General features: G+C 37.3%; 2 protein-coding genes across 2 annotated transcripts; one reads left to right on the top strand and one right to left on the bottom strand.

The window, feature by feature from the left end:
* Positions 1 to 7,514: 7,514 nt before the first annotated feature.
* traip (TRAF-interacting protein) lies at positions 7,515 to 13,196 on the bottom strand. Its single transcript, XM_067431204.1, has 16 exons — positions 13,014 to 13,196; positions 12,788 to 12,892; positions 12,250 to 12,307; positions 12,067 to 12,153; positions 11,934 to 11,973; positions 11,707 to 11,834; positions 11,511 to 11,605; positions 10,085 to 10,198; positions 9,826 to 9,913; positions 9,631 to 9,720; positions 9,335 to 9,423; positions 9,068 to 9,223; positions 8,943 to 8,982; positions 8,740 to 8,850; positions 8,309 to 8,359; positions 7,515 to 8,201 (listed from the first exon to the last, which is right to left on the bottom strand). The coding sequence occupies exons 2-16, from the start codon at positions 12,883 to 12,885 to the stop codon at positions 8,085 to 8,087; spliced, it is 1,362 nt and encodes a 453-aa protein (XP_067287305.1). The 5' UTR covers positions 12,886 to 12,892; positions 13,014 to 13,196; the 3' UTR covers positions 7,515 to 8,084.
* A 56-nt stretch (positions 13,197 to 13,252) lies between these two features.
* On the top strand, positions 13,253 to 22,903 carry mon1a (MON1 secretory trafficking family member A). The gene is made up of 6 exons (XM_067431203.1): positions 13,253 to 13,468; positions 14,156 to 14,369; positions 17,606 to 18,022; positions 18,652 to 19,417; positions 19,598 to 19,745; positions 21,745 to 22,903. Exons 2-6 carry the CDS (start codon positions 14,225 to 14,227, stop codon positions 21,883 to 21,885), a joined length of 1,617 nt encoding a protein of 538 aa, XP_067287304.1. The 5' UTR covers positions 13,253 to 13,468; positions 14,156 to 14,224; the 3' UTR covers positions 21,886 to 22,903.
* Positions 22,904 to 24,516: the final 1,613 nt, after the last annotated feature.

Consider the following 24,516-nt stretch of genomic DNA (forward strand, 5'->3'; position numbering starts at 1 on the left):
CAAATCCTGACAGATTTATTGAAACATGCATTAAATAAACAAGACATCACTAACAGGTTAAGTAGAATATAATGAATATATAGGCTAATATAGTGCATATGAACTAACAGCTGTGGGGTGGACACTGAATGACTTGCCTGAGGTAAATGTGATAGGGACATTGTTCTCAAGCTGTTGTCTTTCCGTGGTTGAAACACAGATTGAGCGATTACACGACATAAACATTTCAGTATTGTAATGTATCCTCAACATACCTTAAGAGATATTAATTCATATTTATTCTTTAGGAAGAGATGATCGTGTTCATTCGCGCGCCGCCGCCGTTTGAACTGACGCGTGCTATACTGTGATCAGTCACGTAACATTAAAGAGAGTCAAAACAGCATTTATCGTTTGAATTTTGTGATGAAATGGACTGAATACCTAATATGTTTGCATGGGAACTCGGATTGAAGAATGTTCCGTGCTTAAAACAAACCGACTGTTAACTGTTAAAGATTGCATTCGTACGTGCACCGAAACGAAAGCCCTGTACCGAAACGGTTCGGTACGAATACGTGTACCGTTACACCCCTAGGAAGGAGCCATCCCCAAACTGTTCCCACAAAGTTGGGAGCATGAAATTGTCCAAAATGTCTTGGTATGCTGAAGGATTAAGTGTTCTTTTCACTGGAACTAAGGGGCCAAGCCCAACCCCTGAAAAACAACCCCACACCATTATACCCCTCCACCAAACTTTACACTTGGCACAATGCAGTCAGGCAAGTATCGTTCTCCTGGCAACCGCCAGACCCAGACTTGTCCATTGGATTTCCAGACAGAGAAGTGTGATTCGTCACTCCAGAGAACACGTCTCCACTGCTCTAGAGTCCAGTGGCGGTGTGCTTTACACCACTGCAGCCGACGCTTTGCATTGCACTTGGTGATGTAAGGCTTGGATGCAGCTGCTCGGCCGTGAAAACCCATTCCATGAAGCTCTCTAAGCACTGTTATTGAGCTAATCTGAAGGCCACAAGTTTGGAGGTCTGTAGGCATTGACTTAGCTATTGATTAAGTAGAGAGGAAATTTCACGAATGGACTTCCACGAATTGCACAGGTGGCAACCTATCACAGTACCACACTTGAATTTACTGAGCTCCTGAGAGCGACCCATTCTTTCACAAATGTTTGTAGAAGATGATAATCTTCACAAATGAACACAACGTTAATGAATTTTGAAGCCTAAATACAATCGCCAGAAGTAAGAAGCAAAAGTCAGCCTAAAAAAAACTACACTACAGATTGAAACTCTTTCAATCTTTATTTAAAATCTGCAACTTGGAAAGTTTGAGTAAGAATGGTTTGCAAGAGCATGATGAGTTTTCCTGTTCGCCGTATGTTTAATATAACTGACAAACTAGTCCCAGTTTGCCACTTCTTGTCTTGAAAAAAAAATTAAATTTCTCCTTGTCTTAATTCCCAATAGATAATATTTTTGAATTAATTTATAGGGTTACAGCATAATACTGCCTTCATACTGTAATACATATTAATGGATGTGCAGAGTACTGTAGGCCTAAAATTGATAATGTTATTAAGGATTATGTTATGACTTTGCACAAAGTGACTTTTTACTGAATTACAAATCAACAACTCAACAAAAATGACTCAAATGGGGACATTGTTTTTATAAATGCAACGTCTTCTTAGCAGTATTATGCACTGACACATTACACGTGCTGCCAAGAGCTAAACTGCTATCAAATCGAATGCAGCAGAAATAGTACAAAGTGTGCATGTTTAGGCTATTATAATTATTACGGTAATCTGCAGGCAGTGCAAAAAGATGGCCTTTGAGGTGTTTTCCATTGAGTTGATCAGCAAGTCTTCGGCAAGAACCGCCATACAATCAGATAACATCAAAATGCATTTTCTTCTTATGAAAAAAATAAAATGTTCAATATTCGAGAAATTCTGAAATTTATGTACTTCTTAAGGTCAACATAAAACGAAAGTTGCATAAAAAGAAAGTCTTTTCTTCCATATTGTGACGTTTTTCCAAGTGCAACAGCTTGGAAAAAAATGTAGATGGGACTTGATTTTGTCCATTTTGAATTGTTTGGATGGTTGTGGTTTGTTATTGGTGGATCTCTGGTGAGAGACAAGTTGCCCCGCCCTCATGCCATTAAACACATGAGAAAAAATGCACACGAATAAATCATTTATAATAAATACTGCAAAATGTTAAGAATATTTACATAAATCCAGCCCCAGGAAAGATGAATGTAAATGCTAACGTGCCTAACCACATATATTATTGGTGTAGTATACTTGAATTTTTAATGCGGTTTTAGTTGGGAGCAGCAAAAATCGAAGCCCGTTATTTAAGATGGAACATTCGGAGCATTTCTCACTTGCTTATACCACTTGTCAGGTGTCTCCCGCTAGTATTTGGGGTGATAAAGCATTTGTGCAAAGATCTCAACACAAATCTACGTGATCTATGATTCGTTTCCAGATCTGTATGGACATAAAATAGAGGAAACGGAGGCCCAGCGGAGACCCTCTCCTGCTTTAGCTCTGCCCACTCGCTTTAGTTCACATGCTTGTCTGGCTGCCCGTTCCCCCACAGGCTCTATGTAAACACTCCGGGATCTGCTTTAAAACAGCCCAGAGGAGCAGAACGACCAAATCAGCCACAGATGTTTACACTGCCGCCCCAGCTGCTGCCCTCAACAGGAAGTGGCCATGGCCAGAGCAACTTAACTCATCGCTAAATGTGGCAGTAAATATTTTCTGTGTAGGGAACATGAGAAAAGCCACACTAATTTCTCAATCCAGTCTTGTAGGAAGAGAGCGAGAGAGGTCAGTTCAGCTTAGTATGTTCTGTGGGACTTTCGTGCACAGCTTCCTGTCAGTTCTGCTTTCCCATGAGCCTCACAGTCCATAAAAAGACCTTGTATCTTATCTTCCAGCTTCATTAACCTAATGAAAACAATTACGGACCACGAGTCAGCCCAGATGGTTCTTATAAAGCGAGTGCATTGATCTGACGGGAACGCCGTATGAGAAATGTTCCGAGAAATCGGAGAAGGGAAACTTCTACACTTCTCTCACATCAAAAGTCCTGGACCGTTTCTAGCCATTTCGGTGCCTTAGACAAGATATGACAATATCCTGAGATCTATTATATTGACCTTTAGATTTCCAGATAGGAACAGAACACTTTTTCAAGTTTTCTTGGAATGTTTTTTATTTCTCAGTGCGACATTGAACCTTTGGTTGTGGAAATTACTAGTTTATTTTAAAATGTATATAATTTAAATATACACAAAATATTGTCTTTCCGATAGCATTTAAGAAAAATGTCATATTTCCTAAGATAATTCAGCCACTTAAATGTAATTTTCAAATGATTTGCAAAACTGCAGTGTCAATATGTTAATGTGTTAACTGTGGCGTTGAGGCTCTTCAGGTTGTGGCCTATGCCTCTAAACGCCTCTGCCCATGTCATTCTGAAAGCCTAGACGGCCTATTTGAACAGGATAGGTAGAGATTGCTCATTCCTTTCAATAGGAGAAACAATCTCTGTGAAGGAAGAACAAAGACATAGACGCTAAGACATAGGTGAAAATTGCATGAAAACATCACTCAGTGCTCCATTCGTATACCTCAAAGAGAATTACAGGTACTCTGGAAGCACTGTGGCCAAATAATAACCTCTACAACACAATTACCTGCTCCATGAGAGGCTTTCAAGATCAGTAATCATCCCATCAAAAACAGATTCCCTTTGTGCTCGCTGAATAAACCCCAGGCTCCACGGTCTGATGGAAGCCTTCCAGAGTATGAACAGCATTCAGTCGGTCCACACACCTCATATATGAAAAATATGGGACAAAATTGGAACCGATATGACCTGATGCTTACATGCGTGTAATGATGTTGAAGTGCCAGAACTGATAAGATCAAAATTATACTCTACAGGACGTCACAATACCTTTTTGGTGATCTACAAGCTCTGGCTTTAGCTGTCTGAGATTTCAAATAGATGGGTTTTGTGGTGTCTGCACTTCAGTGTTAAGCTGCTTAAGGAGTCTTTTTGTGAATGTTATGATCAGGATTGAAATAGTTCTTTCATGGAAAGATGTGACTGGAAATAGACACATTGGACACATTGATTTAAAACCGCTAAAATGAACATGTAAGATTTTTTTCTTCAATTAAAATATCAAAAAATCACTAGAACGATGTTATATACAGTCTTGTTCAAAATAATAGCAGTACAATGTGACTAACCAGAATAATCATGGTTTTTCGTATATTTTTTATTGCTACGTGGCAAACAAGTTACCAGTAGGTTCAGTAGATTGTCAGAAAACAAATGAGACCCAGCATTCATGATATGCACGCTCTTAAGGCTGTGCAATTGGGCAATTAGTTGAATTAGTTGAAAGGGGTGTGTTCAAAAAAATAGCAGTGTGGCATTCAATCACTGAGGTCATCAATTTTGTGAAGAAACAGGTGTGAATCAGGTGGCCCCTATTTAAGGATGAAGCCAACACTTGTTGAACATGCATTTGAAAGCTGAGGAAAATGGGTCGTTCAAGACATTGTTCAGAAGAACAGCGTACTTTGATTAAAAAGTTGATTAGAGAGGGGAAAACCTATAAAGAGGTGCAAAAAATGATAGGCTGTTCAGCTAAAATGATCTCCAATGCCTTAAAATGGAGAGCAAAACCAGAGAGACGTGGAAGAAAACGGAAGACAACCATCAAAATGGATAGAAGAATAACCAGAATGGCAAAGGCTCAGCCAATGATCACCTCCAGGATGATCAAAGACAGTCTGGAGTTACCTGTAAGTACTGTGACAGTTAGAAGACGTCTGTGTGAAGCTAATCTATTTTCAAGAATCCCCCGCAAAGTCCCTCTGTTAAAAAAAGGCATGTGCAGAAGAGGTTACAATTTGCCAAAGAACACATCAACTGGCCTAAAGAGAAATGGAGGAACATTTTGTGGACTGATGAGAGTAAAATTGTTCTTTTTGGGTCCAAGGGCCACAGGCAGTTTGTGAGACGACCCCCAAACTCTGAATTCAAGCCACAGTACACAGTGAAGACAGTGAAGCATGGAGGTGCAAGCATCATGATATGGGCATGTTTCTCCTACTATGGTGTTGGGCCTATTTATCGCATACCAGGGATCATGGATTAGTTTGCATATGTTAAAATACTTGAAGAGGTCATGTTGCCCTATGCTGAAGAGGACATGCCCTTGAAACGGTTGTTTCAACAAGACAATGACCCAAAACACACTAGTAAACGGGCAAAGTCTTGGTTCCAAACCAACAAAATTAATGTTATGGAGTGGCCAGCCCAATCTCCAGACCTTAATACAATTGAGAACTTGTGGGGTGATATCAAAAATGCTGTTTCTGAAGCAAAACCAAGAAATGTGAATGAATAGTGGAATGTTGTTAAAGAATCATGGAGTGGAATAACAGCTGAGAGGTGCCACAAGTTGGTTGACTCCATGCCACACAGATGTCAAGCAGTTTTAAAAAACTGTGGTCATACAACTAAATATTAGTTTAGTGATTCACAGGATTGCTAAATCCCAGAAAAAAAAATGTTTGTACAAAATAGTTTTGAGTTTGTACAGTCAAAGGTAGACACTGCTATTTTTTTTGAACACATCCCTTTCAACTAATTGCCCAATTGCACAGCCTTAAGAGCGTGCATATCATGAATGCTGGGTCTTGTTTGTTTTCTGACAATCTACTGAACCTACTGGTAACTTGTTTGCCACGTAGCAATAAAAATATACTAAAAACCTTGATTATTCTGGTTAGTCACATTGTACTGCTATTATTTTGAACAAGACTGTATATATATATACACAGGTCCTTCTCAAAAAATTAGCATATGTGATAAAAGTTCATTATTTTCCATAATGTAATGATAAAAATTAAACTTTCATATATTTTAGATTCATTGCACACCAACTGAAATATTTCAGGTCTTTTATTGTTTTAATACTGATGATTTTGGCATACAGCTCATGAAAACCCAAAATTCCTATCTCAAAAAATTTGCATATTTCATCCGACTAATAAAAGAAAAGTGTTTTTAATACAAAAAAAGTAAACCTTCAAATAATAATGTTCAGTTATGCACTCAATACTTGGTCGGGAATCCTTTTGCAGAAATGACTGCTTCAATGCGGCGTGGCATTGAGGCGATCAGCCTGTGGCACTGCTGAGGTGTTCTGGAGGCCCAGGATGCGTCGATAGCGGCCTTAAGCTCATCCAGAGTGTTGGGTCTTGCGTCTCTCAACTTTCTCTTCACAATATCCCACAGATTATCTATGTGGTTCAGGTCAGGAGAGTTGGCAGGCCAATTGAGCACAGTAATACCATGGTCAGTGGTTTTGGCACTGTGAGCAGGTGCCAGGTCGTGCTGAAAAACCAAATCTTAATCTCCATAAAGCTTTTCAGCAGATGGAAGCATGAAGTGCTCCAAAATCTCCTGATAGCAGCATTGACCCTGCCCTTGATAAAACACAGTGGACCAACACCAGCAGCTGACATGGCACCCCAGACTGACTGTGGGTACTTGACACTGGACTAAAGTGTCTCTGACTCTGGAATCGGTCCTTCTCCACAATCTTCCTCAGGGTCCGGTCACCTCTTCTCGTTGTGCAGCGTTTTTTTGCCACACTTTTTCCTTCCCACTGAGGTGCCTTGATATAGCACTCTGGGAACAGCCTATTCGTTCAGAAATTTCTTTCTGTGTCTTACCCTCTCGCTTGAGGGTGTCAATGATGGCCTTCTAGACAGCAGACGGGTCGGCAGTCTTACCCATGATTGCGGTTTTGAGTAATGAACCAGGCTGGGAGTTTTTAAAAGTGTCAGGAATCTTTTGCAGGTGTTTAGAGTTAATTAGTTGATTCAGATGATTAGGTTAATAGCTCGTTTAGAGAACCTTTTCATGATATGCTAATTTTTTGAAATAGGAATTTTGGGTTTTCATAAGCTGTATGCCAAAATCATCAGTATTAAAACAATAAAAGACCTAAAATATTTCAGTTGGTGTGCAATGAATCTAAAATATATGAGTTTAATTTTTATCATTACATTATGGAAAATAATGAACTTGTATCACATATGCTTATTTTTTAGAAGGACCTGTATATGTGTGTGTGTGTGTGTGTGCACTAAATGTTTAGATTTCTAATATGCTAATTTGATGGTGAAACATTTATTATTATTATCAATGTTGAAAACAGCATTTTTGTGGAAATCATATGCTTCCAGTTCCAGTTTTTTTTAATTGCTTGATTATCCAAAAAAAAAAAAGTCCTCAACTACACAAACATTTAGCGCCCCCTGCTGCCCGTACATTTACACTCCACCAGGGCCTTGGTACATTTTCAGCAGGTTTGTGTCTGGCTTATACAATACTTTGATGTTTGATATATTACATGGAACCTTTTTAAGAATCCTAATAGGGATTACAATGGAGATGTAAATATTATTTTAAAAAACTATAGTTTATTGTTTCAAATTATATTCATTTGTACAGAGATAAAAGAAAACTAAACAAATCACTAAAGGAAAAAGATCAAAGAACACAAAGACAGAAACTTCTATGAATAAAAACAAAAAAACAAAACAGAAACTGGACACAAATTCTGACCTAAAGACACTGACGCCAATGACAGAAGTGCAGCCACAGTTAACTTTGATGGTGAGCAAAGTCCAAGAAATAAATAAAACTCATGACAAGTTCATTCCAGCGTAATATGAGGTGCCCACTACCCAGTGGCACGATTCAGTCTGTACAAGGAAGAGCTAAAATACAAACGAGTTTAGCCCAAGACGACTTCATTTTCAGTCTCTACTGAAAAATCAGAAAGCGAGTGGCATCAAGTGTTCTCTGTTTATCACCAGCTCCCTGAAGATGCAAATCCCCCTAAAACCGGTCGGTGGCACTACAACTGTTCTTAGCGAGGGCCCAATGGAACCACTTCTCTTATTGAATTTGCTGTAATTAGTTGCTTCCCATATTGCATATTTTGGCAGGCATCAAATAAGAGATGTTTTATTCCAAGAAACCATCCAGAGTGGTCAGGCTGGAGGTGGGCTTGCTTGTAATGGGCCTGGAAACCTTCTTCCTCTTGGACTTCATGGCGAGGGGTCGGATCTCAGATAGAGGAGACTGGTGCACATAACTTTAGTTAAGGAAATGTTTTGAACAAAAACAATAACTCATTTATTTCCATGCACAATGCTAGCAATATTACTGTTTTCATGGGATAAGGATACAGGTTGGATAAATTTGGCTCTTCCTCCAAGTCCATCATAGCCAGATCTTACCTGGAGTAAAAAGCAAGATACATGAAGTCAAAACTGCACAAAAATGTAAAAGAATGAGGTCAGCATTTTTCTTCTTTAAGAAATAAATACTTATTCATACAATACTTATTCAAATAAATTAGTTTTTCTGAACTTTCTATTTATCAAAAAAAAAAAATAGTTTGAAGCAGCACAACTGTTTTCAACATTGATAATAATATTAAATGTTTCTTAAGCTGCAAATCAGCATATTAGAATGATTTCTTAAGGATCATGTGACAAGATTGGAGTGATGATATGTCACAATATTACTGTTCTTACTGTATGAAATAAATGCCTTCATGGTGAGCATAAAAACTACATGAATGATCTTACAGAATATAAATATAAAAGTCTCTCACAGTGCCAAATTTGCATGGGTCCAGCATGCTCCCAAACGCGTTCTTTCTGAAGAGCAGCGAGTTCCTTAACATGGGCCCCATCATGACATCATCGTCTTTAACACGAGCATTCTAAGAGCAAAAACACAGACGTGCAAATATTACACCCTCCACCTGATCCAATGGCATTCTTCAACACCAAAACAGCCCGCTTGAACACATACCCCACGTCCGTGTTTATTTTCCATGTTGTTGGATGAGGATCTGTGGAAAAATGAAAACAAACGGATATTACTAGAAATCAGATGAACAGTGTAACTAAACAGTAGAGCGCAGACTGAAAACTCACGCCGAAGGGTCCAGACGAATCTTCTTAGATGGGACCGGAATGGGTTTCTTCTCCACCTGTTCAGGTGTGTTAATGTCAAAGGTCAGATTGAGGTCAATTTCCTGAGAGTCTGTCATCGGACCATGACCAGGTTGTTTATACTCCAGAGGTGCAGGGCTGGAAGTGCAGAAATAGACATCTCTTTCATAACAGATCTGTCAAATCAAATTAAAAGGATATGATCTGCCAAAGGAAGGATTTACTTCAAAAATAAATGTAACTCCTGACCTCTCAAACACCAGTCTGCTGATGGCCTCATTAGTGCGAGTTGGAGTGCTTAATGTCCGCTGAAGAATTTCCACCTTCTTCTTTAGGCTCTGCGAAACATCAGATAGAAACACAGATGGTGGAATAACTGCCATTCAAATCAGCCACAAGAGGGCACATCTTGTCAAAGCATTCGGATACTTGTTATGAATGAATTTTCCCAGAATACTAAGAATTATCAGGTCATCTTTTCCTTCAATTTCATTTACATACATTTGTATATTTTTTTTAATATACAAAAATAGTGCATTTCTAACAGTGATCTCTTTGTCTGCGTTGGAAAGGTCTTTCTGAAGCGCCCTCATGTCCTCCTTTGTCCTGTTTGTCTCTGTAGTGGCTTTCTGCAACTGCAGTAAAAAAATAAAATGTGAACACGAATGGATGCTAAAGAAAAGTATAATACAAATCAATAAAAAGTATACATTTCAAAATCATGATATTTTTGATGTAACCTTGCTGTTAGAAGAGATCAGTTCCCTTTTTAGCTTCTCACACATCTCATTGGTTGATTTCTTGCTTTCTTTCAGGTTTTCGTACTCCCTAAGGACAAATACAAGTTCTAGTATATATGAAGAAGCACAACTGGTGTTTGGGGGGGAAGTACTGATGGTTTGGGAAGTAAAACTACTGAGGTTTTAGGTTAAAAAGTACACAACTGCACTAAATATACAGCGTTGAGAATGTGTGTATTTACTGGAAAGTAAAACTTACTTTTTAAGTGAGATGCAGTATATGGAGAGCTGTTCAACTGCAGACTGACCAACACCCATATCAGTGATCATGGCCTCCACCTCTGACCTCTGACCCTGTAGGACCACATCTAAACTAAAGGACAAAAACACACAAGAGAGCACATGAAAAAAAGAATAAAGCTTACGGACGCTCTGTAAATATTAATTATCTATATAACTTGCATCAAAACCTCAGTAGACCATTAGGGTATTTGCAAACAGTAATGACGTGTTAAGTGGGCATATATAGAGTATTTATAACAATTCTGAAATAAAAATCAGATTTGCATATAAACTCAATATTCCCTCAGAATTGTGAATTTAAGTTTATATCCTGCAATTGGAACTTTTTTCCTTAGAATTGTGATATAAACTCTAATAAAGTCCAAACTGGGTGATATAAACCTGCATAGTTGCTCCACAACAGATAAAGTCCAGACCGAACTTCCCGACCTCAAATGCTGTGGGCGGGGTTAAGTTCGGCTGGCATCCAGGCTAACGACGAGACGTTTTTCCCCCTTATTCAATGGCTCTTATTCGTTTTCCTTCACATGTTCCCACTGATTTTCTGCAGTGATGTAACTGTGACATCTGCTCCCAAATGGTCTAGTGATTCACACTCCAATCAAAAGGTTAATAAATTTATTGATTAGATCGACAGATGGACACAAGGCCTTCTTTAGTTTGTCACAATGGAAAGGTTTGTGTCAATTTCTCCATGTAATCAATAAAAAATAATTAACTTTGATTTTTGAGTGCAAATGACTATTGAGGTGTTCATTAAAATACACTGAATTATTGATGTTAGAAAAAACACAGTCATTCACTCGCTGTCTTTTTCTATAGATCTCTCTCATACATATTAAACACAGGGCTGTTTAACTTTTAGAAGCCAGGGACCCCCAAATATGATCATCCTTGTATGAGGAGGACCATGCTAAAATGTATAAAGGAATAAACTATATATAAAGCTATCTTTAATAAACAAAAGAATTAACATTACATATACACACACAAAGTTACATTACATATATGTATATATATATATATATATATATATATATATATATATATATATATATATACATATACACACACACACATACATACATATATATATATATACACATATACACACACACACATACATACATATATATATATATATATATATATTCTTCATATATATATATATATATATATATATATATTCTTCACTATAGTACTGTTAAATGCATTATTTATTTATATTAATTATTTATTTTAATATAATCTATTTAATTGAATAATAACTACATATTTTCTATTTTAATCAAATGTATGTATTTTTGACAGTTTTTCTCTAGATTTTTCCGTGTACCTCTGCACTAAACAACCAAATCCTGTCTTAGACACATGACTTGTACCTCTCATATGTTTTCATTTTGACTCGGAGTCGCTTGGCTTCCTCCTTGGCTGCCTGTCCTTCATTTTTCTGACTCTCCAAGAAATTCATCTGTTTCTAAGAATTTCATACACAACAAAAACAAGAGCAGCATTAAATTACAGTGCAGAAAGCATGTCGGACTTATGGACAACAGTTTTCCACTGAAACAAACGTACCCGGAGGACAGAACACAGCATCTCTTTGTCTCCAATTTCCTTCCGTACTCTATCCAGGTCCTTCTTCTGCCTCTCAATTGTGTCTTTTAGAGTGTCCACTGACTTCTGCTTGTCCTTCCAATCTTTCTCTGGAATGCACAACACATGCAAACATATAATATGAATGGAAGAATGGATGGATATTTTAAGGATCAATCAATAACTTGAGGAAACGATTTCCGTCTTACCTTTTTCAGACAATACTGCTTTCATGCGATCAAGCTCATTCTGAAATCGGAAAAATAAAACAAGGCGATTTTGTCAATATATTTTAGTGTTAAACTCTGAGCACTGAAGAAATTTAACGGCATGCTTTATCACCTGTAAACTTTCAGGGTCCGCTGGCGTCCCATCATCCTCTGGGGCTATGTCAAAGAACAGCTTGTTGATAATGTGTCGCGTGCTGACCTTAAGCAGAAATAGTGAGGGTTTCATTTCACTCCAGAAATTCATTTAATTACACAGAAGAATTAGTCAGTTCACAGATTAAGCCAATGGCTTTACCTGTTTCCTGCACTGTGGACAGGTTTTGCTTGGGGCCGACTGAAACCACTGGAGAAGACTTTGTTGAAAGGAAAATAAATATGGAAAGTCTTTAAAAATATAATTGATAAGTAATAATAATATGTTTTATTTATATAGCACCTTTCCCAAGCTCAAGGTCGCTGAATTATTATTCACTGTTTAGTTATTCAAACATTGACATTTCTAACTATTTGAATGTACATGCATTAATACTTACAGCTTTTGAACAATGAATTTTCATAACTTTATCACCAAGCATTAAAAAAATGTTATTTTTTATAAGGACTGCATAAAGATCAATTTATAGAAAATTAATTATTGTTCAGAATAACTAGAAAAAAAAACAGTCACAGTGACTATAAGAATTTACATGACTTTTCCATGTCTTTTATCAATAAGGATCCAGTGTTAAGCAATATGTAATGTTATAATAATTGTTGATATTATGAAGGAATGTATACAAGTCTCACCAATAAAACAAAAACACTGCATGTAGGATGAAAAATGAGACACTTACCAGACATAGTGAAAAGTGTGACCACAGTGAATTGCAGCCACATCTTTGGAATTATCAAAGAAGTCTGAGCAGATGGTGCAGTATGCGCGAATGGGCATTGTTGATCTAAAATAGTAGACACAAAAAGCTCAAAAACTCCATGTTGATGGAACCGATGTGTTGTGTAATACCCATAGGTAATACCTTGTGCTACTGGTTTATTACTTCATGTGCTGTATTTACTCACCCAAATGACGCTGACACGATTGAGGGACCTTATTCGAACGATTTTGTTCAATTAAACTCCATAATCATGATTATATGGCTTGTTTTGGTTTATTTTTGAGCTCTTGAATAGAGTGAAGCAGCGCGCTTAGTTCAAACGTAATGACTCCTCCTTTTTGATAGCATCATCAACACGCGACCCCGCACTGCCTGAGAAATTTACAGAAACCATCAGTTCGTTATAGAAAAAGCCGAGCGAGATTTATAAGGTTTACGTGTCACATTAAAATTGACACAAACGCGTGGACATTTTATTAGGCAAAGTAACAATAGTTAAACAAAACTACACGTTCCCGAATTAAGAACTACATTTCCCATAATTCAGTTCTTGCCTTGTGTTGCCTGTGCTGTGACAGTGAGTTGATTTTTGACCCAAGGCAGGTCAACTTACACTGATTTGGATAAAGAACGTTTAAGGTACAGTAACGATAAATTGTGTTATTAAGAGTCCAAACTGTGTGGAAAAAATCTGTAAGACGTGATTAAATTAAAGTTGGCGCAGTATAAGATGTCTTGTTGTGAATTTCAACAGTTTTTAGAGGTTTAGCTCCGTGGCTAGTGCGTTAGCCGATGTTAGTGGATCTATGCACAAATGAGAAAATTCAGGTGCATATATCTCAAGACTTGCATTAACATGCACTGTTAGTTTTAAATCGATGAGCTTTTTAATACAAATACAAAGTTACTCTGAATTTTAATTAAAATATGTTGTTATAAGTTATTAATATAAAAATAATTACGAAAATAATAATTATTGTTGATATTAAAAGTAGTATGAACAGCGTGACTCCCTGTGATGAAATATATTCTAATATTTACTTAATAATTACTTAAATAACACATTATTATTAATAATAATGTTGCAGATAAACATACACATCTGTTCATAACAGTTATTCAGAGTTCTCAAACAAATAACTTTCCCTCAAATATGAAAATGATGCCATTATTCACTGTTGTCAGTCACTATGAACCAATGTCAGAAGTGAACTTGTTGAAACAGGAATTTTCCAATTTCTGGTTCCTCTTTTTAAATATGTATATCTGTCATTTCACTTCCAGTCACTGATGGAAACTCTGTAAATTGTGCTGTCATCCCTTCAGATCTGCTGGGATCATGCAGTGAATCGCTCCTGGCGCTGACTGGCACTACAGGACACCGCGTCCTCTCTTATGCCTGATGCCAGGATGGCGGCAGACGTCTACAATAAGGGTGTATCCTGGGAGGTTAAAAATGGCAACTTGGCACCATCAGATCGACTCCGGCAGGACCGATCGGACAGTCCGACCCCCGGCCTGGTGGAGGGGACAGAGCCAGGTTTGTTTCACAGTTCACACTCTCAGTTATAAAGCTGTGTCATTGGATTCAAATAGATTTTTAATTTTAAATGAAATGAATCATGAAATTAGTATCGTAAATCGTATTTTGTAATAATTTTTTTTCAATGTGTTTCCAAAGATTGTTTGTCTAAAGTTTTTATGATGCTGTAACAAAGTAGTTAATGATACCTTTATGGTTCTCAATCCTATATGTTGGTCATCTATAAACAAACCACACCTTTTTTCTTACTCATGCATATCCTCATAATATCCCATTATATTTTCTTGTAGTGAGTGAACAAATAACCCATGTGTCTGTATATATGTGATAGATGACTAGAATCTTAGAACTAGTTCAGTGGTGTAAATGATTCTTTACTGAAGTTGATGTTTATCACAAAAGTTTCATAATGACATGAAAGCTTCAAATAAGTGTTCTGGAGGATTTCCCAGAAGACTCGTGAGGTTGTTTTCTAAAACCAGAATGTAAAGGAGTGTGCCTGTATTGTATTTCAGTGGCTACTTTGCTTTGTAGGAATATTTGATCCTTTGTGGAAATCAAAAATTCCCACAAAGGCAAGTACAAAGTCACATGTAGTTGATGCACCAAAATCTCATTGACTTGAAGTTTTTAAGAGAGGGCTTGACACTTGCTTTTCCCCCCAAAAGTGCATGTGTTCCTAATTTGAAACATTTAGGAGCACATAAAGAATTTTAGGGGAGTAATGACAATGTAGAAAATGTATGATGTAAAATGTATTTTTATTTGCAAACATGCTCCTAAATACATTTTACAGTTCAGAATCAGAAATAGTTTTGTCACATACACAATGAAGCTTCCAGTTTGCAGAGGCGACAATAATACACAGATAGTAAAATAAAAAATAACGATTTAGTTTCCTTGGGGGGGTGGAGGGGGGTGAAGTGCTGTTTCATGCATACTGAGCTTTTTACACTGTTAAAGACTTGGATTCCCATCCTAAACATAGACAACGTTTCAAAAACTACTTGGATGTTTGATGGAGTATTTCTGTGTTAAAAATACTCCTTCCGGTTTATCACAAGTTTCGGAGAGTTTTTTCAGAGTATGGGTCGACTTGACGTTAATAGAGCGGAAGGTCCTTGTATGGGCCGTACGGGCTCTTCTCCCGGTAGGGTGCACGCACGTGTGACTAGAGCGAGAGAGGAAATGCACGCCCCATAAACACTGCTCTCAAGGTGCAGATCCAGTCCTCCGTGAACACTTCTGACGCTCCACTTTATTCCTATGGGTGACATCAAGCGACTTCAACGCTTCAGCACACCATTCCGGGAAGGCAGCGCTGCATTTGAACCGATTTGAACGCAGAAATGACGAGATGCTTTATAACATACGCTTCAGTCATGTCGCAAAGTGGATCTCCACAGTCACTGCTGTCACAGGACTTCACGAAAAATCAACAGTTACCAAAGAAGTGTTTTTGACGGAGCGGTCCCAGTGATAAAGGTTCGGTCCTGCTTTGGAAGCAGGCGGTGAGTAAAACTGCTTCAAATGTCTGTGCTGTTGGCTATCATCGCGTGAGTAAACATCAGTAAACAACACGATCGTGTATAACGTTAGTTAATTTATCAATGGAGCATGCGATCTATGGTGTGTGTTTAAATACATTTGTTTAGCTGACCAATATAGGTGTCAGTTTGTTTATTGTAAAACCACCCAAACATAAACCTAGCGTTCTCACAAAGCATGCTTCGTCATTTAAATGCGCTAACGGTTACTCCATTGTTGTTCTATGTATAACGCTACACTAGTCTGACGTGCAAAACCGTTTTGCCTGCTACTGCTAAGGTTTAGTCGCATACAATAGTCCATAAACCGAATCATGTCCTCATAAGCTGCGAGTAAACACACACAAATGTTGTCAGGCCACTAAATACAGTCCATACCACAGAGACGGACGTCCTGCTGTTGCTGTTTCTCCAATTTATCTCATCCTCCGGATCTGATTCTGAATCATTATGTATTAGTTGAATCTGATTGATAGCCATTGTTTATTTAGGGTAGCGTTTTCTTTTCCACGCTTGAGGACGTCACCGCTTTGTGCACATTCGTCATTCTTTAGCTCCGCCCACACGATACGCCTCCAGGCGCTCGTTTTTTTCCGGAAAGACTCGGTACAGCCTATATTTCTTTTATAAATATAACAAAACTAAAGCCTTTTCGGAGATATGAAGGATGCAATACTACTCTATAGGTACTCAAGATTGACATGAGATTGACTGAAACTGAGTGTTTCTCCCCCCCCCCCCCCCCCCCCAAGTATGTTCATCTTTTTTTTTGTTTGAAAATGTGAGTGAAATGCTCACACTTTTGCGCATATACAGAAATTTTGACCCATGGCATTGGCAAATGTATTACCAAAATATAATTCTGCTTAAAAGTTTGTGGTCAGTATGATTTTTTAAATGTTTTTGAAAGTCTTATGTTCTCCAGGACTGTATTTGTTTGATCTTAAGTACAGTAATGACAGTTTTATTGTGATGCAAAAAAACAGCAACAACTGTTGTTCATGATATAAATTATCAAAAATGTCTTACAAGTATACACTACCATTCTCAAGTTCTGGTAGGAGTTTTTTTCACCAAGGCTGAAATTAATAGATGTTTTAAATAATAAAAAATACAGTAAAAGCAGTATTTCATTTTGAAATAACTGTTTTCTTTTTTTAATATATTTTTAAATATAATGTATTCCTGTGACGCAAAGAGTCACATGATCCTTCAGAAATCATTCTAATATGATGATTTGGTGTTCAAATAACATTTCATATTATTATCAATGTTGAAAACAGTTGTGCTGCTAAATATTTTTGTGAGAACCATGATAAAAAATGTTTTTAATAGTTTTTTAAAGAATCGAAAGTTCAAAAGAACAGCATTAATTTGAAATAGAATTTTTTTGTAATATTATAAAATAAATGTCTTTACTGCCACTGTTGGTTTTTGATGCAATTTCATGCTGAATAGAATTAATGCTGGAAAAAAAATCTCACTGACCCCAAACTTTTAAATGGTAGATATATTGTATATAAATGTAATACAATTTTATGACAACAAAATGAGATGTACAGAAAATGATTTGTAAATTAACTATGTTTTTTGAAAATGCACAGAAACTTGATTATTTATTAAATGAGACCTTGTTGAACAGAGGTGTGCTGTTATTTTTCTAAGCAGTGTGTCACTCCTTGACAGGGGCTGGACAGGAGGGCGCCATGTTCGTTCACGCCCAGTCCTTTGAGGACCTGACAGCTGACAGTGAGTCTAATACTGAAGACAAATCTGCAGAGGTGGGCGACTCTAATCTAGAGAACGCTCAAGGTGCAGGTCTGGAAGCAGGTGAGGAGGAGGCGCAGGAGGAAAACTTAGAGGCTGAACAGGAGGAGGTGGGCAAAGAGGAGGTACAGAGCAGGAGCAAGGCAAAAGAGGAGGATGTGACAAGCGAAACGTGGCGGAGTCACAGGAAGCATGTGTTTGTCTTGAGTGAGGCAGGGAAACCCATCTACACACGCTACGGCACAGAGGAGGCGCTCTCCAGCATCATGGGAGTCATGATGTTACTCATGTCATTTGTAGAAGATAAGAAGAATATCATACGCTCCATCCATGCAGGTACGAAATATCCAGAAAGAAAACAAATGCACTACATGTTCAAAAGGTTTTGGTTCAGTAAGATGTATTTAAAAAGTTTTATGTATTTATTCATTAAGGATGCCAACAGTGTAATGTAAACTAGTTCAAATATAACAAATATGCTGTTATTTTATTCTGTACATAAAATACATAGCATGGTTTCCATACCAAGATTGATAAAAATCATATATTTAATGAGCAGAGTAATGATGCTGAAAATTCAGCTTTGCATCACAGGAATAAATTATATTTTAAAATAGAAAAAATAGAAAACAGTTATTGATATTTCACAATATTACAGTATTTTTTTTAAAAAAATTGAATAAATGCAGCCTTGGTGAAGCCTTGGTTTTGAGCAGAACTTGAGAAGGGTAGTGTATACTTGAGATGTTTTTTTGACAATTTTTATCATGAACATCAGATTATATTTATTTATTTTAATTTAGTAATAATATTAATAAAAAATGTTTTATTTTATAATAAAAAAGTATTACCTCGGCTTTTCTTTTTTTCTTTTTTTTCCACAAAATGCAAATGCACTCTTCCATGAGTTTTTTCCCCCTACGAACAGACAATGTTTGGTACATTTTAACATTTTTCTCTTTCAGATGGCTACAGGGTGGTGTTCCTGCGGAAGAGCCCTCTCATCCTGGTGGGCGTCTTTCGTACAAAGTGTTCTGACCGGGAACTGACACGAGAGCTTCAGTATGTCTACTACCAGATTGTTAGCCTGCTCACCCTCACACAGCTGAACCACGTCTTCCAGCACCGGCAGAGCTACGACCTACGGCGCCTGCTGGCCGGTTCAGAGCACCTCACCGACAACCTGCTGCGGCTCCTGGACCGAGATCCGGGCCTGCTGCTGAGTGCCGTGATGTGCCTGCCTTTGGCCGGCTCGGCCCGTGACATGGTCTCCTCCAGCTTGCAGGCTGCTAAAGCCAAGAACCTGGTATTCTCCATCCTGCTAGCTGGAAACAGGCTGGTGACACTTGTACGCAAAAAGGACCAGTTCCTGCACCACATGGACCTGCACTTGCTCTTCAACTTGGTTGGCTCTTCGTCTTCCTTCCGTGAAGGCGAGGGGTGGACACCCATATGTCTGCCCAAGTTTAACCCGGCTGGATTTTTCCACGCACACATTTCTTACCTGGAACCAGCATCGGATCTGTGTCTGATTCTGGTATCCACCGATCGAGAGGATTTCTTTAACCTCTCCGACTGCAAGAAACGGTTTCTGGAGCGTTTGCGCAAACGCAATGCATATCAATCCCTGCAGGAAGCGCTGAACATGCCAAGTTATCCTGTATCACATGTCGGCATACCTGAGCTGCGACACTTTGTGTACAAATCTAAAAGCTCTGGGCTCTATACAAGGTAAGAATGTCTATTGATTAAAAGGAAAAGACCATACATGATGGATGGATGGATGGTGAGTGAGTCCGTCTGTCCATCCGTCTCTCCGTCCACATGATTCAGTGGGTTTACGGAAATCGAATGACCGACAGATAAATAGATAGACAGATAGATAGTAACTCCCTGTTTTTTTCCTGTCAGCCCCGACCTTCCATCACCATACCAGGGAGAAGAAGAGCAAGAAAGGCTGATGCGATTGTACCAGCAACTGCACAGCTGCCTGCATAACCCCACACGCCCCCTACGCTACATTTACCGCTGTGCAGACACCGAAAACCTTTATGCCTTGGTGAGTCTGCTTTAAAGTGCGTTATTATATACCTTTCAGAGATTTAGTTATGTGTATGCACTCTTGAGGAGGTGTCCAGGTAAAGGTATAGTTCACCCAGAAAATTGTTTTGACTGAAAACAGTCATTGTTTACTGAACCTCAAATATGAATTATGAATGTATGGGCCCCATTGACTTAACCCGTTTAATCCCAAAAATGTTCTTGCAAGTTGAGTACATGCAATTTACTCTTTAAACCTCCCTAACACACAAACGTTATGCATTTTTTGATTTTATGTTGGCTAAGTTAGTGAGTTATTAGGTTTTATACTCTGTCACAATAGTGACCGGTGGGAAACAGCAAATTCAGAATTCATACAAATTCTTCAATAAGACTTATTTACACATTTAAAACTTAAAATAACAATAACATATCCAAATATAAGAATGAGATATGATTAGAATTTACTTCAAAACTTTATTTCTATTGTTCATGATACACAATGTTTAAAGGGTTACTTCAGCGATTAGCATATGGCTTTGTATCAGTAGAAACCCTGGAGTATATTCGAATGATTGTGCGTTCCGTTTTTAATTGTAGTGTCTATTCTCTAACTGAACGGATTTTATGAAAATGAACGTGGTCGCAGTGGGAAAGTGAAAGTGATCGAGTAATCTAGCAGCGGTGGCTTTGGGAGTGGCCTCGTAGCGCAGTGAAGCATTCTGGGAGTTGTTGTCTTTCATCCCCATGAGACAAAAATATATTTTCAAAAATATATAATCAAATAAATGCTTACAATGTCTGTGAATGTCAATGAAACTGAACATCTAGGCGCTTTTAATAGACCCGTCACTGTTTCAACCATGAAATCTTTCGTTTTAAGAGAGTTAACAAGTATTACTGTTTGCATTAGTAGATAATTAAGATGTGGCCTTCGTATTTCTTTATTTTTATGAGAAGATAAACTGATAAGATTTTTTCAAGATGTTTCCAGTTGGGTGGCATTTAAATGAGTTTGATTGTCTTGAAAGCACCAAATGAAAAAATCTTTTCACATTTCTATTACATTAATGGGTGTGTTTACATGCACGTTCTTAAGCCAATTATGCCCAATAAGCCGACAATGAACATGGTCATGTTGACGCGGTAACCCGTTTTCTTTTATCGGAGTAATGTCATAAACGGCGTAAGCATAAACTGGTCGGGACAGGTAGTTTTCTTCCTCTTACCTTGATTTCGCGATGCTTGTAAACGCATTAACCTGCTTTCTGTCGGCTTATTGAAGTTTGCATGTGTGATGGGTGAGAAAAACGCAAACTTAGAGCAGATATAAATGCATCCAGACAGAGCGAGCTAGCGTTTTGCATGACATAAGGACGTATATCATATACGCAGACTCGTTTAAGACCCAGAAAATTGTAAAGAAGTGTTCTCTTTTCTCATGCAGCAGAAGACGCCTAGAAGAGGTTCAGTCAAAACGCTTCATAACTGCATAAGGGATAATATGAGCCGTAAATCTCCAGCTGACACGGTTCACGCTTTATTTAACATCACAACTGACGTAACATTTGAAAAACTCAGAGTCAGATACGGACATTATTATTTTTGACGTCACTACAAGGAAATAACCCGGTTTATTAATAAAGTCATGTAAATGCGGTTTACTTGCGTTGTCAGTTTACTGGTTTGCATGTAAACGGGGAAAACTGATTATTTCAATAAGCTGATTTTTTTGGAGTTATCAGCTTACTGGTGTGCATGTAAACGCACCCATTGACCCAGTTTAAATACAGATTCATCTTCCCAGTGCTGAAGTACCCCTTTAAAAAAAAGGTTTGGGTATGAAAATTGCACCCCATTGAAATAAATACAAAAATCTAGCTGAATTAACGCATGAATTACAGAATATGTAAGAGTTTCTGATTGGCTAAGTTGGCAGCACCTTAAGTGCATGAAAATCCCTGAGGTTTTTGCTGCTTTCTGCTTTTCTTACTTTGTCAAACTCCACCTCTATATAGGTAACAAGTGGTTTCGAGCTCTACCTCTGCTTCAGTCCTTTGGGGACAAAGAGCCTTGCTGTATCTGCTGTCAACAAACTCCTGAAGTGGATCAGGAAGGAGGAGGATCGTCTGTTCATACTCAGTCCCTTAACATACTGAGCGAGGACAGGTAGTTCTAAACACCTGAAACACTAGTGAACATCTGACCTCAGGGTGCTGGAAGAGCAGAATCTGTGCGCCTACATGAATGCATGGAGATGCAAAAGGACGCTCTCAGATATTAAGGGCTTGATTGCTATTTTGAGGGCTACTCAAAGTACAGTCGGTGGAATCAGGATGGTTTGAAACTTAAACAGGTGTGAAAAGTGTTGCAAAAGTATCCTATATTTACTAATAATTGCTTTTAAATGTGGCCATGTAACAGCAGCAAAACACTGAAGGCAGTAGATTAGAACTAAACAATCAAATAAATGCTTACAATGTCTGTGAATGTCAATGAAACTGAACATCTAGGCGCTTTTAATAGACCTGTCACTGTTTCAACCATGAAATCTTTCGTTTTAAAAGAGTTAACAAGTATTACTGTTTGCATTAGTATATAATTAAGCTGTGGCCTTCGTATTTCTTTATTTTTATGAGAAGATAAACTGATAAGATTTTTTCAAGATGTTTCCAGTTGGGTGGCATTTAAATGAGTGTGATGTGGTTTGACTGGAAGTATACAGTAGCTAACCAAACTGACTAGTGTGACATTGTGTCAAATGTCTCAATGTTTTCCCTTTCCAAAACTATTGGTCTAAGGACCAATTAAATCAGAGAAAGTAACTTTTATATATTATGATTTTCTTTTTGTTTCATAGGTGTACTTGATTTGTTCATTTGTAACTAATGCTTTAATTTGAATTAATAGTGTAAGTGACACTGTGTGTCCGGAGGGATTCTAATGCACTCTAATATAACCAAGTTATCCATATATGGTCATCTCAGTCCTATGGGAAATCATAAGATAAAGGATGTAGATGTTAATATATGCCAGAGGAAAATAATTTGTATGCCTGGTGTTTCAAATATATATGTGGTGGTGGCGGCACTCATGCTTCTTTACTTTGTCTAAAGCAATTTTGACACATGCACCAAGCTGAAAAAATCAGAAGAAATTAAACGCATTTACACAAGACATATGCATTTTGCCATATATTTATCTTTTTCCTTGGCTTTCTCTTTAATTCCTCAAATGAAAAGTTACATGACACTGTGTTTTAGGATGTGTACTACACAGGAATGAGCGCTAACTGTTACCTTTGATCATTTAATCATGTCTTATCTAGAGATTTATTCTCCTTAATGTTTTTACTTATGAATATAAAATATTAGCAATAAAAATGAATAGTAAACAAGACCAATAATCAAAGAATAACATGCTGATTTAATATTATCATTTGTAAAATGGTCTTATATTAAATCGTTATTTGTGTTAAGATTTATTTGTGTTGTTAAAAGCTATAAAAGCATTTTTGTCTCTTGTACACTACTGTTTAAAAGTTTGGGTCAGTAAGATTTTTAAAATGTTTTTTGAAAGAAGTCTTGCTCATCAAACCTGCATTTATTTAATAAACATTATTACCATTTAAAAACACTTTTTTTCTATTTTATTATATTTTAAAATGTAATTTATTCCTGTGATCAAAGCTGAGTTTTCAGCATCATGACTCCAGTCTTCAGTCACATGATCCTTCAGAAATCATTCTAACGTATTTGGGAATAAGAAACATTTCTTAAAGAACAATTGTTCTGCTTAATATTTTTGTGGAAACCATACTTTTTTTCCAGTTGATTATGAATAAAGAGTTATTAAAAGAACAGCGTTTATTTGAAATGTGAAGCTTTTGTAAAAATGCTGTTACTTTTGATTTAGAGAGAAATGAGTCTACATTCGGTTTTGAATGAACTCACGCTATTGTTGATGAGACGGGAAAGATAATACAAGGAAAAAAGATCTGAAATGCTGAGTATGCAAATCAGTATTGGTGTCAATAGCAGAACTAAGAAATACTAAAATATGTTGATATTCAAATAAAGTTATGATGCGTGCAGTTAATGCATTAGTGTGTTTCACATATCAAAGTAAGTCATAGATTTGGAACCAAGAAAGGATGAACAGATGATGAATTTTCCTTTTTTGGGTGAACTATCCCATGAACAAATGTGTCTCCTCTGCTGTCAGTATGTCATATCTTGCACTGAATAAATAATTATAAAATGAAAAGGATGAATGCTAATGGGATTTCTGTCATAATTTAGAACAAATCCTAATGAAATAAAATTTGAAAGGAATAAAATCATATCTACTAGACAAACTCAAGCATACTTGTTGATGTACGTAAAAGGGCAAAGGAATCGCAAATCCTCACACACACCCCCGCATCCCTTCAACAACTGAACTGGCTGTTTTCAAAGGTGAAAAAAAATCACATATGTAAAAATGACATTTGCATTCAGCTGTAGCCTGTAGACAAAAATAAACATGCAAACAAGTGGGAAAATACATTGGAAAAACTAAAGAAAACAAATACAGAATTATTTGAGTTGAAAACACTACAAACAAACACAAACTGTTATTGATAGATTAGTTAGAGCATATAAAATAAAGGGGAAACAGTTTATCACATGTTGGTCTTACGGAATCATTCAACAACTGAATATAGGATATTAGAACTCATATTATTTGATGATATTAAGTGGATACATACCTAAAGTTGCCTTTTTAAAGAAGTGAAAGTACCAAAATGT

This window comes from Pseudorasbora parva, chromosome 22 (genome assembly GCF_024679245.1).
Source record: "Pseudorasbora parva isolate DD20220531a chromosome 22, ASM2467924v1, whole genome shotgun sequence".
NCBI classification, from domain to species: Eukaryota; Metazoa; Chordata; class Actinopteri; order Cypriniformes; family Gobionidae; genus Pseudorasbora; species Pseudorasbora parva.

Coding starts and splice junctions, on each gene's coding strand:
- traip (XM_067431204.1), bottom strand. CDS start 12,885: ATGCCCATTCGCGCATACTGCACCATCTGCTCAGACTTCTTTGATAAT. Junction 9,721..9,825: donor TGATCTCTTCTAACAGCAAG/GTTACATCAAAA, acceptor TTTTTACTGCAG/TTGCAGAAAGCCACTACAGA. Junction 8,983..9,067: donor ATTCGTCTGGACCCTTCGGC/GTGAGTTTTCAG, acceptor ATTTTTCCACAG/ATCCTCATCCAACAACATGG.
- mon1a (XM_067431203.1), top strand. CDS start 14,225: ATGCCTGATGCCAGGATGGCGGCAGACGTCTACAATAAGGGTGTATCC. Junction 14,370..17,605: donor GGTGGAGGGGACAGAGCCAG/GTTTGTTTCACA, acceptor ACTCCTTGACAG/GGGCTGGACAGGAGGGCGCC. Junction 19,746..21,744: donor CCGAAAACCTTTATGCCTTG/GTGAGTCTGCTT, acceptor ACCTCTATATAG/GTAACAAGTGGTTTCGAGCT.